The sequence below is a fragment of the Nilaparvata lugens genome, chromosome 6, assembly GCF_014356525.2.
Source record: "Nilaparvata lugens isolate BPH chromosome 6, ASM1435652v1, whole genome shotgun sequence".
Taxonomy (NCBI): Eukaryota; Metazoa; Arthropoda; class Insecta; order Hemiptera; family Delphacidae; genus Nilaparvata; species Nilaparvata lugens.
This window is the reverse complement of record NC_052509.1, coordinates 37,601,127-37,617,963: the sequence shown is the minus strand read 5'-3', so window position 1 is coordinate 37,617,963 and position 16,837 is coordinate 37,601,127. Positions and strand designations below refer to the sequence as shown.

Sequence of the window (16,837 nt, the reverse complement as noted above, 5' to 3'; positions counted from 1 at the left end):
GAACGGTAATCATTTAACCTCAAAATTCGAATTTTATAATGTATATTTGCTACTTTTCTCATTTCTTGGAGTTAATGATTAGAATTCGTAAATGATGATTATTTAATTATGATTTAGATGAACATTATTCTTGTTTTGGATTTCTAGATTGGGATTTTATCATAAATGTAGGGTAGCCATTTAAATGATTCTTATCTAAATCTAACCACAGTCATTTTTACCAACTTAAAGTTTGTTTTCGTGCACTAATCCTCCATATAACCCACCAACTATTTTGTGTTGCCATGTTGCAAATCTGGAGTGCAGAAAAATTTTTTCCCGCACTAGAGCGGAAAAGTGAATTTTTGCGTTCTGTAATCAGTGTAGGAATCGTCACTTTTCAAGGTAACTGTAGGAAAAAATAATAATGCATGGTATACTACTCAACTTGCAGCTATGAAAAATGAATTAGAATTGCATTCGTATATGTATAGAATTTATGGAACAGATGAGTTTAAATATAGGTTCTCGTCGACTTGAATCTTAGACCTCACTTCGCTCGGTCAATTACCTAATAAGCAATAATTACCTTCACGAGTTATCCTGTCATATTGAGCGAGCAATATTTATGTATGTTTATGTACTTATTTATAATTTAACGGACCTCGAAAAAGGCTCTAACGATTTTGATGTGATTTGCAATATAGAAGGATCTTGATAAAAAAAATCGATTGCACAGAGTCTCATTCCTGGGAAATCTCGTTGAAGGACATAAAAAGCAGAAATCTATCCTTCCAGGAACAGCTGATACAAGACTGCAATTTTCATTATCTGTTGTACCACTAATAAAAGTGAAATGTGATTATTTCAGCTGAATGGCCCGGCAAATACATTCTATTCCAATCAGCTGATCACGTGTAAAACGTGACAAAATTCTCAGCTTAGAGAAAGAAGAAGGAAAAGGAGAAGGAAGGGAAAAAGAAGAAGGAGAAGGAGGAGAAAAATAATAAGGAGGAGAAGGAGAAAGGTAAGGAAGGAGAAGGAAAGATAAGAAGGAGGAGAAGAAGAAGAAGAAGAAGAAGAAGAAGAAAAGAAGAAGAAGAGAATGAAAAAGAAGAAGAAAAGAATGAAGAATAAGAAATTTCATTACATTCATCTTCATTATTTATTTTTTTTATTTTACAAAGGCGACTTTCTAGAAGTATATTAAGCCTAGCTGATGATGATGGGATGAATGGATAATACAATGGAGGTAGAGTAATGAATGAATAAAAATATAGGTTACCGTATGCTATCCACTTGAATTGATTTGAGTCCACATTTCAGTCCAGAAATAAATAAACTAGAAATTTTGAATTTGATTTGATAAAAAACCAAATAGAATAGAATGATTACATTCAATAAACTCTCAGAACTTGAAATATTAAGCTATTAAGAAAAAAATATTCCTGTATCAATTCTCTATCCTTTCGCAATTGCGAAAATGAATATAATGAGGGAATAGGACAAAACTGAACATCTATTCCCTCATTACATTCATCTTCATCATCTATTCCTCCATTCTCTATCCATTCGCAATTGCGAGAATGAATGTAAGAAATCTGTATATGACAGCTTTTGTTATTATTTGTATATGACATTATTTTTATTTGTCACCTCTTTTCTTCCTTCACATTTCCTTTCAATTCATTTTTATCGTTACGATCAAATAAAATTTACTGATTGTGTGCAGAATGATTGATACATAATGTGTAATAAAATAACAGGCTTTCCGCCCGAAACTAATTCTTCTCCAATTTTTTCAGAACAGTCCAGAGTTTATGTTGTTATTTAAACTTCACTGAAAATAATGTAGTCTATACCAATTTACCTAGAATACAAGGATCACGCGCATCTCGATCTTTTGATGATCAGAGTCAGATGATCGGTGTGACGTCATTGGTGCTCTAAAAATCTATTCTTCCTATCTTTTCAATGTTAAATTGAGCAACTTTTCAAGTCTTTTTCTTAAAAAGTACATGACTTTCAAGTGTCATCGACATCTCTTACGATCAATACAATATTCAACTTCAATTTTTCTAGATGTTCAATACTTTTGGACGGCTGGATCTTTTAAAATGCTCGATTTTGTAAGAGTCTGCACATCGAATACCTGTTGCTCTCTTATTGAAAAACCAACATGCCTCCCTGGCTCTTCTGTTACTAAATTACTCAATGCTGATGAATTTGATAAATCAATCATTGATTAAGGAATTAAGAAATTGAAAAAATTAATTAGACTATAATATTATTCCTCTTAGAATCCTTGATATCTTGTCTGTGTAGCCTACTTTATACGAGTATTACAAATAATCAGTAGAAACATCTTGCCGGTTCATTCAGAAAAAATATGACTTCCATGTACATTAACCAGGTAATAGTTGTTTGCTATGGTCATAGTTGTGTGAACGATGTTATTGGAATGAGTAGCGATTGATAAATGATAGATGAATGTCACTTTTTGTGTGGAGAAGTCTTATACTCAAGCTGCGTAATTAAAAAGCCAACCCCTCCAACAGGAATGAATGAATTAAACGAAGGGATCATTATTCATCTGTGTATGAATGATGAATGTATGAAAGCGTTGGATAGAGATGAATAGAATTCTGCAATTGAGGGATTGATGATATGAAATGAAAATAAATAGTTGATATGAGGATAGTCATAACTTTCTTTAGCAAATTCAATTACCTTTCTATTAGTACCTGATTTTCTAAGATTGGACCAAAATTAACTACTTTGATATGGCAGCTTTAGTGATAGGACACCGCTGAGGGGTAAGTTGCAGTGCATGCGGCTATAGTCTGCCACAACAATGCAACACTCTCCGGCTGCTTTGTATGTCATTTGTAAGCTATTTTAGATTATTTCATACAATAATTCGATGTTACATAACTCTCTTGGTCTTGGCATAATCACTGTAATGTAATTTATTTCACTTGAGTGGAGAAAAATTAGTTAAATATTTGTTAACAATATGCTTTCTATTTACATTAATACAGAAACTTCTATACATTCTGGAAGAAAATAATAGTGCAAAGAAAAAAGAATACAATTAACAAAGGTTGAGAAACATAGCCAAATTTCAAATAATTTGTACGAAATGCCGTCCACCTGCATTTTTTAGATAAAAATTGGGTAAAGATTTGTTAACATTATGCTTTTTATTCACATTAATACAGAAACTTCAATACATTCTGAAAGAAAATACAAATGCAAAGAAGAAAGAATACAATTAACAGAGGTTGGGAAGCATAGCCAAACTTCAAATAATTTGCTTGAAATGCTAATTCTCCTTCTTCTTCTCCTTCACCTTCTTCTTCTCCTTCTCCTTATTCTCCCTCATCTCATTCTTCTCATTTTGCTCCTCCTCCTCCTTCTCCTTCTCCTTATTCTCCTTATCCTCCCTCTTCTCATTCTTCTTCTCATTCTATGAGGAATGCTGACAGAAATTGAATCTTAGTATAGCAGCAATAAATATTCAGCCTTGTTGCCAAGTTAGAAACTAAAATGTAAAATTAGCTGCCAGTGTAGAAAAGGGAGGTGTGAGTGGAAGAATGAAGTGGAAATCAAAAGGAGGGACGAAATATGAAAAGGAAGGTATTAAAAGGAAGAGACGAAAGAGTTCAGTAAAGGGTGAGATTATGATGTAATACACAGAGGGATTTCGGAGAGCGCTTTTTATGATCAGTGGTGGAAGATGTAGAATACCTTCAGAGGGTTTACAGTTTCGGGTGCTTTCGAGTCTTGAGTTGAGAAAAGGGTTCAGGGTGAAGAGTGGGGAACGGAGGAGAATAATTGGGAAAAGAGTAAAAAGAGTTAATGAAGGAAAGAGTAAAGGAACTGGGAGGATAAAGGAAGAAGTGTGCTGGAAAGAATATATATTGAGATAAAAGGAGAGGAATAAGATACATGCATGGATAGTCGGATATATGTACAAAGGTGAGGGATGACAAAGAATTAAAACGAAAAATGAATAGAGAAAAAGAGAGAAGAAAGAAGGATGAGAGGAAGTAGAGGCGGATCGACGAAGATGAGGTGAAGAGGAAGATGGATGTGGAAAAAATGAAATTGGTATCTATCTATAGAAGAAGCGACATGAAAAAGAGTTTGTGAGGGAATGAGAAATCATGACATTTTCATGATTCAATTTTCATGACATTTGCGCCCGGACTATAAGTACAGTTCAAAATATCAATCAAAATTGGACACTAGTCACAATAATTAATAATCCACAACGTATGAACTCCATTAATGCATTACTTTGGAAGGATCTATAGTCCGTGCAAACCTTAGACTGCAGCATTGTTCTTATGGGTTACAGTGCTGTCAGATTGCTCAGTAACCGAGAAAGTCAAATCAGCCGGTCATGTTCTCAAATAACTGTTTAACAATTAAATATTTAAAAAATTAACTTACTTTTTAAAAATTATAAAAAGTTTTTTCTCTTCTTCTTATTTCATTTTTTTATTTTTATTTTTGTCTTTCTTCTTCTTTTTTCATTTTTTCTTTTTCTTTTTGTCTTTCTTCTTCGCCTCCTCTCTCTCTCTCTCTCTCTCTCTCTCTCTCTCTCTCTCTCTCTCTCTCTCTCTTCCTCTTTATCATATTATCCTCTATCATAGCAGTCAAGAATTGGAACTTTCCTCGTTCATTCATCTTTGTCCACGATGATGTTTTTCAAAAGACTCGATGAGTTCTTTAATAATGAGACTTGAACTAACAAAATCGGTCGAGAAACCACGGAGGAGTTGATGAGGTCTCAAAAACAAGTTCGCCTATTCATTTAGAGATAGGCAACACGCACTACAAGCTTGTACATCAAGTTGCAGACTTAGAAGTATTCTATTTTTTCTCATTCGATCGAATTAATGAAATATTGAAACTGGAACGTTCTCATCCAGCCGAATCCCAAATGATAGAAAACTTTAAGAATTTTCCCAATCGACAGAAAACGTTGTTTGTCGCATTGAGCCGAAAGTGGTGAGAGTCCCAAACGACCAAAAGTGTTGAGAGTCCCAAACGACCGAAAGTGATAGGTTTCCCAAACGACAGAAAGTTTCTCTAGTTTGTCGCAAATGACAGAAAGCGTTCTGCCAATTGGGAAAAAAGTAGTTTTCGGCCGTTTGGGAAAATATAGCGTTTCGGTCGTTTGGGATTCTGTCAATTGGGACCCTACGTCTTTGAGGTACTCCAGCCTCAATTTATCTCAGGTTTGAATACTCATCATTCTGCTCAACTCTAAATGTTCTATTTGCAATGTAGGAAGAAAGCAACTCCACATATTTTTCTGGTAGAAATGCATTGAGCTTTTTCAATAGCCCTTCATGCCAAACTTTATGGAAGGCCTGGGCTACATTAAGAAAAATAGCAGAGAAAATATTTTTCTCTCTCAATGACTTTTCTATTATATTTGTTACTCTGTGAACTTGTTCAATTGTTGAGTGTTTCTTTCTGAATCCAAACTGATGTGCTGATAAGGTCTCTTTCTTCTATTATTGGTAGTAGTCGTTTGAGAAAAAGTTTTTCAAACAACTTTGAAATAACAGGGAGCAAAAATATTGGTTTGTAGGATTTGAGTTCATGAGGGGGTTTTCCTGGTTTTTGTAACATTATTATTTCAGCCAATTTCTATGTATCAGAGACATGCTTCAATCTGAATGCTACATTGAATAAATAAGTGAGCAGAGTAATAGCTTTTCTTGGTAGTTTTTTTCATAACATAGTCCTACCCATTGATTAGATCAAAACCAGGTGCTTTCCTTGTACTGAAATTGGTAAGGATTTCTCTCGATACTTCATTTACACTGACAGGCTGAATATCAGATTCATCTATATTTTCAATGGTCTCAATAATTTCTCCGTTTGCAATTTGATTGGGCTGGAAAGTTCTAGCTCAATATTCTGCGAATTCCTCCACTTTTTCACTGTCCTTTCGGGCCCATGATCCATCAGTCTTTTTCAATGGTAGTATCTGTGATGTTGTCATTTTCATTTTTTTCTTAGTCTTTCAGAGTGCATATAGTCTGTCTTAAAGCCTTTTTTCAGTTTCACGATTTTACATGTAATATTCCTTCAGATATTACTTCACTTCAAGCTTCATAAAGGTTCTGCTGTAATAATTGTGTATTGGGATGAAATGTCATTCAATTTTCGGATTCAAGTTGTAATTTAGCAATTTTTGTTGAATTTCAGCAACCATCGGGCAACATGGATGACAGTGGTTATTTCTCAGTGCAAGTGATAAACAGTGCCCTGCACGTGTGGGGCCTCGAGCTCGTGCCTTATGAAAGCTCCGAGTCTAGAGCGGTCATGGCTCAGCAGAACCCTACGTAAGCTTCACCACATTATTTTTACATTCTTTTTTATTTAGAACAATTATTTTGATAATATTGAAATCCATCTTTTTCTTGGGTAATTAATAATATTTAAGACTAGGAGGTAACCCGTGCTCCACAAGGGTCTAATTAAAAACTTGACAAACTGAAAACGTGACGTACTGAATTGTTGAAGAATTTGAAAGTGGCCTATAACCATCCCCGGTTAATTGAGAATCTATATATATATATATACAAAATTACAAATTAATGAGTCTAGTAGTTCAGACGTGATGATACATCATTCGTGAATTTCCAGTTCTTTCCTTCATTATACTATAGATAATTGAGAAAATTGGATTCAAATTTCTTGAAAATACTAGATGGATTGCAACAAAACTTAGAATATAGCTTCCTTATAGTTGTCCTAGGTGCTCACTAAGAAATCTTTTGGTGATATTTTAACTTTAAGGGTGGTTTTTAAGGGGTTGAAGCTCTTAATTTAGAATATATATTCTTCTTCTCGCAATTTCTTCATTATAATTGTAATAGTCAGGTACTTCTTGCTGGAAAAACTCCGAACCCGTTAATTTTTCTGTGCAATAATTGTGGAGTATTGGACATCCTGAATACAAAAAGTTTACCTTCTAACCCTGGAGCATTTTACAGAATGCCTCAAAAAACAACGGATTTTCGGCTCCTTTTCCAGTTCTTTGAGATTTTCGCCGAATCGAGACATCGGACAGAAAAATCTCTTACCTTTTTCTAATAATAAAATTGAATAATTCGGAGCTCTCTATCTCCATTGATTGCTGAGTTGAAATTTTTCAAAAATGAGTATTTTTTGGAAAAACAGATTTTTTTTTAATCAACTGTATCTTCCGATTTCAAATATTAAAATTTGAATGATTCTTAATCCATCTGGACGTAATTTTGTGCTCTACAATCTGTGACTAGGTAGATCGTTCTATCTCAGATAGATTTCCAAGTACACTAGATAACAATGTTCTTTGTAATTTGAAAAACTCCCGATTTTTAGCATCAACCCCCATCATTAACTTCATTATCCTCCTATTGAGAATTCGCACAATAATAAAGGTCTATGTGATCATGTTCTCATACTCACCTGTTACACGCATAAAGGACACCTCAAGGATCAAAATTTCAAACACTAATAACTTTTGACTTTTCGGATCTCCTCATTCTACAACTCATTCTTGGCTTCTCCTGACGGTTCGAAATTACCTATCATAAGAAAAATTAGGTCAAAAATGGGAAATTTGTCCTTGACTGTACTTGAACCTATTTTCATGGCTAATTTCTATATTCAAAGCTGCTTATTCCAGAAACCCATTATGATAAACAATTTTACTTGGTCTTGAATAATTTGGAACAGAATACTCTATAATCATTGCACGAAAAATTTAGCGTGTTCGGAATTAATTCCTCAAACGGTCCTTTTTCACTGCCTCGTGACTGGGTTATAATGTTCATACCATAATGTTAATAGAGCTATGATCGAGAGAGAGAGTGTCTTATCGAAACAGTTGCGGTGGGGTTAAAATTGGCAACTGAATTAATTAAATTATAATTTTGTCAGTTTGGCAATAAGTTGAGGATGATTGCTAAACATGATTTGAGTTCTGTCACTTAATTAGGTTAGCACTAAGGCTCAACTTGAAATGTTGAAATTTTTATCTATGGAGGGCACCTTCCCGGATGCAAACGTCCATGATTCTAGTGACGAGACTATTAAATTTATTCTGTTCTATTAAACAAGAAGTTTCTGTTTGTACGATTGATCTCTAAAATGGTTAAAACGATTTTGATTGAATTTGGATTGTAAATATCTCCCAAAAATGATATAACTTTTAATTCCCGTATCGAAGTACGGGTACCCTGCTAGTTCCTCATAAATACGACGCCATTATTTCTATAGTCAGCATTGCTGGAATGTAAAGGCCCGTTTAGACAGGGAATGTAGAGCTGGCAGGTTACATGTAGCAAGTACACACTGAGCTCAATAAAACTGGAGGTAACAGTGATTGACACAACAATCATTAGTCTAGTTTTACTTGAAGGAAGAAAGAAAACAGTATTTTTTACTGCTTCGTCAATTTAAATTATCAGTAGTTTGAATAAAACGTTAATACAATAACAATAATTCTATTCAGTACAGTATTTTTTCATATTTTATTGGTGCATAACATGTTTCAACTCATAGCAATTTTCAAATAGAGCGGCTTATCCTGTAATATTAAGCGAGCAATTTATGTTTATATGTATGGATGTCACCGGATCTCGAAAACGACTAACAATTCTCAATCACGAAGCCACAATAGAAACTTATGATAAATAAATTTTGATTTTTATAAATATTTTTCTGTATACAATATATAATTTTTCATAATATAATATTCAAACCTATTGATTGTTGGTTTGTTGTTGTGCATGCATCATCTACCAAAAGGAAAAAATGTTGCAATAATGCACAGTATTTCACACGTATTTAAGGCTGTGCAAAGGCTAAAAATAAACTTTCTACTGGTGATATTTTGCAAAGTTGTTCTATTTATATATCATCAAGCTATCAAAATGAAAAAGTTTTTTCATCACTTTTTTAGATATGAGCGCCTAAAGTTTAACTTTTTGTGACAGAACATTTTAATTTCGGTAAGAGATAAATCCATGAGATTTAGAGGATAAATTCTTCATAATATTGTTGATTGAATAAAACAAAAAAAATATATGCAAATATCAATATTTGTAAAAGTTATTCAATTTACTAAAAATGACCAAAAATAACTTTTAGTTGAGCAATGGTTTTTTCATTTTCACGTTCTCGAACCAGGTATTGTAAATGTTCCCTCATCATCTTTTTTTTATCGTATATTTTTATGTATTCCCTGTGTGAAATATTCACTTCATGATGGCCTCAAGACGTCACAGTGGTTAATTGGATTCTACTTTGTCATATAGTATGTACTATTCTTAAGTTTTTAATTTTTTTTTCTGAGCCTTTGAGACTTTTGTATATTGCTGTAATACTTTCTTTAGCTCTTTTTATTTTAATTTTTATATCGCTTCTTACTTGACCTGAATTGAAGCAGAATAATTTAACCGCAACTCACTGCCAACACACAAGGACTCTTATGTTGGCAGTGCCGAATATTACATTGATTACATTGATAATTATTGTTGTGCAAGTTACAATAAATGTATATTTTTAGGTGATTGTATATTGCATACTTTAGTGATTGTATATTGCATACTTTAGTGATTGTATTGTACAAATATTTGTATGTGATTTTTGGCAATAAATTAATTCAATTCAATTCAATTCAATTAATAAGATAACATACAAATTCGTCTTCATGTACTGCAATATACCCAATAAATTAGTCAATAAAACGTCTTTGCATTAAAATAAAATTTCCATTTTTTAGAGAAATGAACGCTTACATATGCAACTACAGAGACCATTGGTTCACGATAAGAAAGTTGGGTCATCAATGGTTCAACCTCAATTCTTTGCTCAAAGGACCCGAACTTATTTCTGACACATATCTGTCATTATTCCTAGCCCAACAACAGCAGGAAGGTAAGCAATCAAAAATTGTTTTCTACTATTCTTTCGAGCTTATTATCTCTTGAATCAATTTATTAGAAATGTTTAAAAAGTGTGCTGCTCAGCGGTGCTTAAGTGGAACGCACTCAGCTGCTACGTAAAGCAATGAAGAAGTGTCAGGTTTAAAAAAGTATCAACCAGAAATCGACGACGTTATTTGCAAGAGAATCATAATAATTGTTAATTTAAAACATATTTTTTTTGAGTAAATTTATACTGTGCAAAACGCTGCAGCAGTGAGCGTTCAACGGGCCTATAACACTCCGTCATTCGCACTTAGAAAAGTAGAATGAATTATGATGGAATCAGTTGAGAAAATGAGACTGTCATCATAGTGTGAATTTGCGAAAAAATGCACATAGAGGCAATAGCCGAAAGTAAAGTTAAATTCTGTAAAATTTTATGATACATCAACGTTCCGATCGACTGTGGTGATGCCATTATCTAGATAAGCATTCTCACGTGTAGTCCAAATATTCAAGTAATCCATCTTAAATTCGCTTAGGAGGTTTTTAAACTTCTGCACACTGAATTTCTCTGTTGATATATCAAAATGAGACATTTGAAACATTAATAATTAATGTATGTTATCCTTGCACCCCTGATATATTTTTGAAGCACTGGTTCGTACTTTAACAACTGGATGATACAACTTTGTTACTAAATTTTGAGATCCACTTTGATTTGATTTGTACAAAAAAGTTACCTACAATATAAGTTATATAATATATTTGAAACTTGAATTTTAAAAACACTTATAAAGTGAAAATGCACCTACTATTAGTAGTCACGATCGTTTCGACGTGGTGTAGGTCATCATCAGACTGAGTTTCACCACTATTGTATCAGACTGAGTCTGATCGAAACGATCTACTTAATAATAGTAAGTTATTACTAATAGTAAGTGCATTTTCACTTTATAAGTGTTTTTAAAATTCAAGTTTTATTTCAAAAGTGAAAAAGTATGGATATGCAACACAGTAATGTAGGAAATAATTTATTTTGAAAGCTATTATCCAGTTTGGTTGAACTCTAATTCAATAACATACTTGATTTCATTATCATGAGTTTAAAATAGTATTCGTTGAAATAACAAATCTGGCTAAAGTAAACATTCAGTCATTAAAATGGGCTCAAATAATAATATTATCAACGATAATAAACGGAAGCTTATGAAGTGAATTAAGATCCTACATTTTGGGGCTCGTGTCCGAGATTGAATTGAATGGGATAAAAGGAATTTATCGCCGGAAAGATCTGGAGTTTTGTGTGGAAAATGTCACATTTAGGTCGAAGAAGTATGACTTGCTGAAAATAGCAGAAGAGTTGAATATTGATCTACGTATTAATCCGAGAGTAGTACAAATAAGTAGATTAATTACAGTATCAGAAGGCTACTACGAAGAGTTGGAGAGAGTAAAGAGAACTGTCGGAGAGAGTAAAGACAGATAGAGAAAATGATGAGGAAAAGGAACGAGAACGAGAGGAAAAGGAATGAGAAGAGAGACGAGAACAAAAAGACGAGAAGAGGGAATATTTACTTTGCAACTTGAGCAGCAATTGGAATTGAATAAATAGAGCTAGAAGCAGGAAGGAATAATGCGGACATCCCGGTAAGTAGAAATAATGCTTTTTTGAAACTTATGACACGATTTAACATGGATAATGATATAAGCATCTATTTGACCTTATTCGAAAGACAAATTAATAGAAACAATTTAACCAAAGAGAATTGGGTCACGAATCTAATGGCACTCTTGCCACTAGAAATAGTGAATATCATTACAAGAGAGCCTGATACACATGCAAAAGGCCATGATCATATAAAAAGTTTATTGCTCAAACAGTTTAAACTTAGTTCGGAGCAATTCCGACAATAATTTGCTTTTTATAGAAAAGAGAGTTCTACGTGTAGAGATTTTGCTTTTGAACTCAAAAACTTTTTTAATGAATGGATAGAAGGATTACAAGTGAATGACTACTACAAAAGCCTGAAAGAGTTAATTGTAGTTGATCAGATTAGACAAAGAATACCAAACGAAAATAAACGGAAGCTTATGAAGTGAATTAGGAGTCTTAAGCGGCGTTGACACGAGTTATTAACGAAAAGTTATTAACTTGACTGAATCGTCAAAAATTTCTCTTGACAAAAGTTAATAACTCATGTTTCTAACAGAAAATTCCTTGTTATTAACAAGATCTTGTTATCAATATAATTGACTTCTATATGATTTCATTTAACGAGAGTATTCATATGATATAACAGCCGGAATAAAAATCAAAAAAATTGTCTTCAAATTTGAATTGAAACATGTGTGTGTGATCATTAAAATAATGATCTTTATCTGATCTAATGTAAATACATTATAATGCGTTTACACCAGAGTTTAAAACAAAAGTTTTCAACATAAGTTAATAGCCTAACATTTTTTTTGGCTGCTAGTTTTGTTATCAACAAAAGTTAATATAACTTTGTCACGTGTTTTGTCTGCAGCTGTAGTTATTAGGGTAGGGGTGCTGGGCGAGGGGGTTGCGGGGAAGATAGTAACCTGTTATTAACAAAAGTTACCGACTCTCGATGGATAACATAAATCTTGTTAATATCAAGAAATTTTCTGTTGAAAGAGAATTTCAAGAGAATTTTTTGTCAAATCAGTCAAGTTGACAACTTTTTATTAATAACTCATGTTATCAACTCCGGTGTAATCGCAACTCAACATGATGTTATTAAGTTTTGTAATTAACATCAGTTGATAACAAAAATGTTAAAAACTTGTGTTATTAACTCCGGTGTAAACGCAGCTTTATTTTGAAATATAAGATCCTACAGTAATATAGTTATATAAAATATAACTTGAAAACACTTCATTCACATGGGCTACTTTTTAAATTAATAAAAAATATAAAAATCTTGAAGCACACTTTATTTTAAAAAAACTACAATAAATTTGGATGTTTGTGATTGTAGGCTACTCGATATTTGTGGTGTTGGGTGATCTGCCGGCGTGCACGGCTGACGAGATGCTGCGGCTGATGCCAGCAGTGGCAGGGCAGGGTCATCGCCTGGGGGGCCGAGGCCCAGGGGCTGCCGTCGAGGCTGAGCAAGACCCCGAGCTGGCGGCGGCACTCAGGATCAGTCTCTGTGATGAACGGGCGATGCAGCTCAGCCTAGAAAGGTAATAGAAAGCCTAATGCATCACACAAAATTATGTCAAGCCTAATTAGATGATTATCCTATCACTATCCTATTATATTAAGCCAGCAATTTCTGTATTTATTTATATATTTATTCATTTGGGTATTTATTTATGCCCAACGGATCTCGAAAACGGCTCTAACGATTTTCACGAAATTTGGAACATAGTAGGGTAATGATATAAAAATTCCATTGCACTTGGTCTCATCCTTGGGAAAACTTGCTGAAGGACATGAAAAGGATAATAATAATTTATCCTTGGAAAAACAGCTGCTAATTTCGTCATCTGTCGATAACGGAAGATGCGAGTGCGTGTGTGGGAGTGAATTATGTTCAACTTGTTTGTACGATGTTTGTATGTTGTAAATGAATTTATAAGTGATGATCTGAACTTCTTTCAAAAAGTCGCCACTGCTTTATCTGCCATCTGAATAGTTATGTTATTGTGTATATTGAAATCGAACTCTATGATGCCATTGATCCCACAAATGTGGGTAATGGATGAATCAGAAGGTATTAAAGGCATTAAGCAATCACCAGAATGTACCGGGCCCGAAGTGTGATCAACAACTTGGTGCCGTTTTTGCCGTCAGCGGTGGGCCCCGAGCGATTCGCGGCCTGGCTGCAGAGGTCGGGCGCCGGCCCCCTGTCGTCGCTGCTCGCCTCCCGCCACTACAATGCCCCCGTCGCAACCGAGCCCTTAATCAACGGCAGCTCGTCTGCCTACGTCGAGGAGATGTACAACGCTTGGCTCGCCGATCCCAAGAGTGTGCATGCGTCATGAGACTCGTTCTTCCGTAGCAGTTCGGCGGGTGCCCCACCTGGAGTGGCGTACCAGGCACCACCCAACCTGGCCTAGTTGGGACGGAACCAGGTGCCTGTGTCCAGCCTCGTGCCCTTCATGGGTGGGGCCTCGCCGGCGCTCTCTGGTGGACCTGTCAACAAGAAGATCATCGACGATCATCTGGCCGTCCAGGCTATCATCCGATCCTATCAGATAAGAGGCCATCATATAGCCAAGTTGGATCCTCTGGGCATCAAAAGCGCCGACCTGGACGACTGACATCCTCTTGAACTCCTCTACAGTCATTACTCGTTCAGCAAAATGAAAGGAAGCACAACATATTCTCAGTAACTGCAATATAAGGTGGCCAGCATGATGGAGCATGAAGCAGACATGGACAGAACGTTCAAGCTGCCCTCGACAACATTCATTGGCGGCAAGGAGAAAAGCCTGACACTGCGAGAAATTCTGAGACGCCTTGATAACACCTACTGCCGCCATATTGGAGTGTAGTTCATGTTCATCAACTCGCTGGAACAGTGCAACTGGATCTGTCATAAGCTGGAGACGCCTGGAATCATGGAGATGGACAAGAACGAAAAGAGACTGCTGCTGGCTTGTCTCACCCGTGCTACTGGGTTTGAGGCGTTCCTGGCTCATAAGTGGTCGAGCGAGAAGCATTTCGGCCTGGAGAGGTGTGAGATCCTGATTCTGGCGATGAAGCAGGTGATCGACAAGTCGACGGAGCTGGGCGTGGAGTTGGTGGTGATGGGCATGCCTCACCGAGGCCGGCTTAACGTGCTCGCCAATGTCTGTCGCAAGCCTCTCGAGCAGATATTCACTCAGTTCGCTGCTCTCGAAGCTGCCGATGATTGCTCCGGTGACGTAAAATACCACTTGGGAACCTACATTGAAAGACTGAACCGAGTGACAAACAAGAACATTCACCTGGCCGTTGTGGCCAATCCGTTCACTTGGAGGCCGTCGACCCCATCGTCCAGGGCAAGACTTGTGCCAAGACAGTTGAGAATGGCGAACAGTACCGTTGATATGGTGAAGGCAAAAAGGTGATGTCGATCCTGCTGCACGGAGACGCGGCGTTCTGCGGCCAGGGCGTTGTGTTCGAGACATTCCACTTGTTCGACCTGCCCGACTACACCACCCACGGCACCATCCACATTGTCGTCAACAACCAGATCGGATTCACCACCGATCCCCAACACTCGCGTTCCTCACCCTACTGCGCGGATGTTGCTAGAGTAGTGAACGTACCCATCTTCCACGTGAACTCAGTTGACCACGAGGCAGTGATGCACGTGTGCTAGTAGCCGCCGAATGGCGCAACACATTCCACAAGGACTGTGTTTTCGATCTGATGAGCTACGGACACAACGAAATAGACGAGCCGATGTTCATGCAGCCGCTAATGTACAGCATCATCAAGAAGACACCACCCGGGATGGAGAAGTACTCTGAACAGCTGATCAAGGAAGGCGTCGTCACCACTGACGAAGTGAAGGACATACGAGACAAATATGACAGAATCTGCGAGGAAGCTTACAGCAATGCGCGCAAGGAGGCCCACATCAAGTACAAGGATTGGCTGGACTCGCCATGGTCGGGCTTCTTCGAAGGCAAGGACCCCCTCAAGGTATCGCTCACCGGAGTCAAGGAGGACACCCTCGTCCACATCGGCAAGCGCTTCTCCTCCCCTCCACCCAACGCCGCTGAGTTTGTCATTCACAAAGGTATCGAGCGTATCTTGAAGGCGCGCATGCAGATGGTGGAGCAGCGGTCGGTGGACTGGGCGTTGGACGAGGCGATGGCGTTCGGCTCACTACTGAAGGAGGGCATCCACGTGCGCCTCAGCGGCCAGGATGTGGAGCGAGGCACGTTCAGCCATCGCCACCACGTGCTGCACCACCAGAAGGTCGACAAGGCCACCTACCGCATCCTTGCCAACCTCTGCCCCGACCAGGCGCCCTACACCATCTGCAACAGCACGCTCTCCGAGTTTGGTGTGCTCGGCTTCGAACGGGGCTTCTCGATGACAAACCCAAATGCACTGGTGTGCTGGAAGGCGCAGTTCGGCGACTTTAACAACACGGCGCAGTGCATCATCGACCAATTCATCTTGTCGGGCCAGGCCAAGTGGGTGCGCCAATCAGGGCTCGTCATGCTGCAGCTGCATGGCTTGGAAGGCATGGGCCCTGAAACACTCGTCCGCCCATCTCGAACGCTTCCTGCAGATGTCAGCTGACGACCCCGACTATTTCCCGCCCGAGAGCGAGGAGTTGCCGTGCGCCAACTGCATGACATCAACTGGATCGTCGCCAACTGCTCGACACCCGCCAACTACTTCCACATCTTGTGCCGGCAGATCGTGCTCCCCTTCCGCAAGCCGCTCATCCTCATGACGCCCAAGTCGCTGCTGCGTCACCCGAAGCCAAGTCCAGTTTCGACGAGATGATCGAGGCCACCGAATTCCAGAGGGTGATTCCAGATTCTGGGCCGGCCAGCCAGAGTCCATCGTCAGTGAAGCGACTGGTGTTCTGCTCTGCAAAGGTGTACTACTACGACCTCAAAAAAGCTAGGGAGGAAAGGAAGCTGGCTGACAGCGTTGCTTTCTCTCGTGTCGAACAGATTTCTCCGTTCCCATGCGATTTGGTGAAGGAGGAATGTGCAAAATACCGAACGCTGAGCTGGTCTGGTTGCAGGAGGAGCACAAGAACCAGGGAACTTGGAGCTATGTGCAGCCCAGGTTCCACACCGCTCTCAACGGATCACGCCATGTCACATACTGCGGCAGACCGACCGCGGCGTCTCCAGCCACCGGCAGCAAAATGCAGCATTTGCGAGAGTTGGCAGCCCTGCTCGACGACACACTTCGAGTCTAG

General features: G+C 37.8%; 1 protein-coding gene and 1 pseudogene across 2 annotated transcripts in view; both read left to right on the top strand.

Moving 5' to 3' along the window:
* LOC111056994 (ataxin-3) overlaps positions 1 to 13,164 on the top strand; it is a 28,135-nt gene extending 14,971 nt beyond the window's left edge. For both annotated transcript variants that reach the window (XM_039430728.1, XM_039430727.1), the window contains exons 3-5: positions 6,211 to 6,347; positions 9,779 to 9,933; positions 12,929 to 13,164. In XM_039430728.1, coding sequence (XP_039286662.1) covers positions 6,211 to 6,347; positions 9,779 to 9,933; positions 12,929 to 13,140 — 504 coding nt within the window. In that variant the 3' untranslated portion in view covers positions 13,141 to 13,164. The remainder of the gene's footprint in view (positions 1 to 6,210; positions 6,348 to 9,778; positions 9,934 to 12,928) is intronic.
* Positions 13,165 to 13,682: 518 nt separating this feature from the next.
* On the top strand, positions 13,683 to 16,837 carry LOC111056897 (annotated as a pseudogene).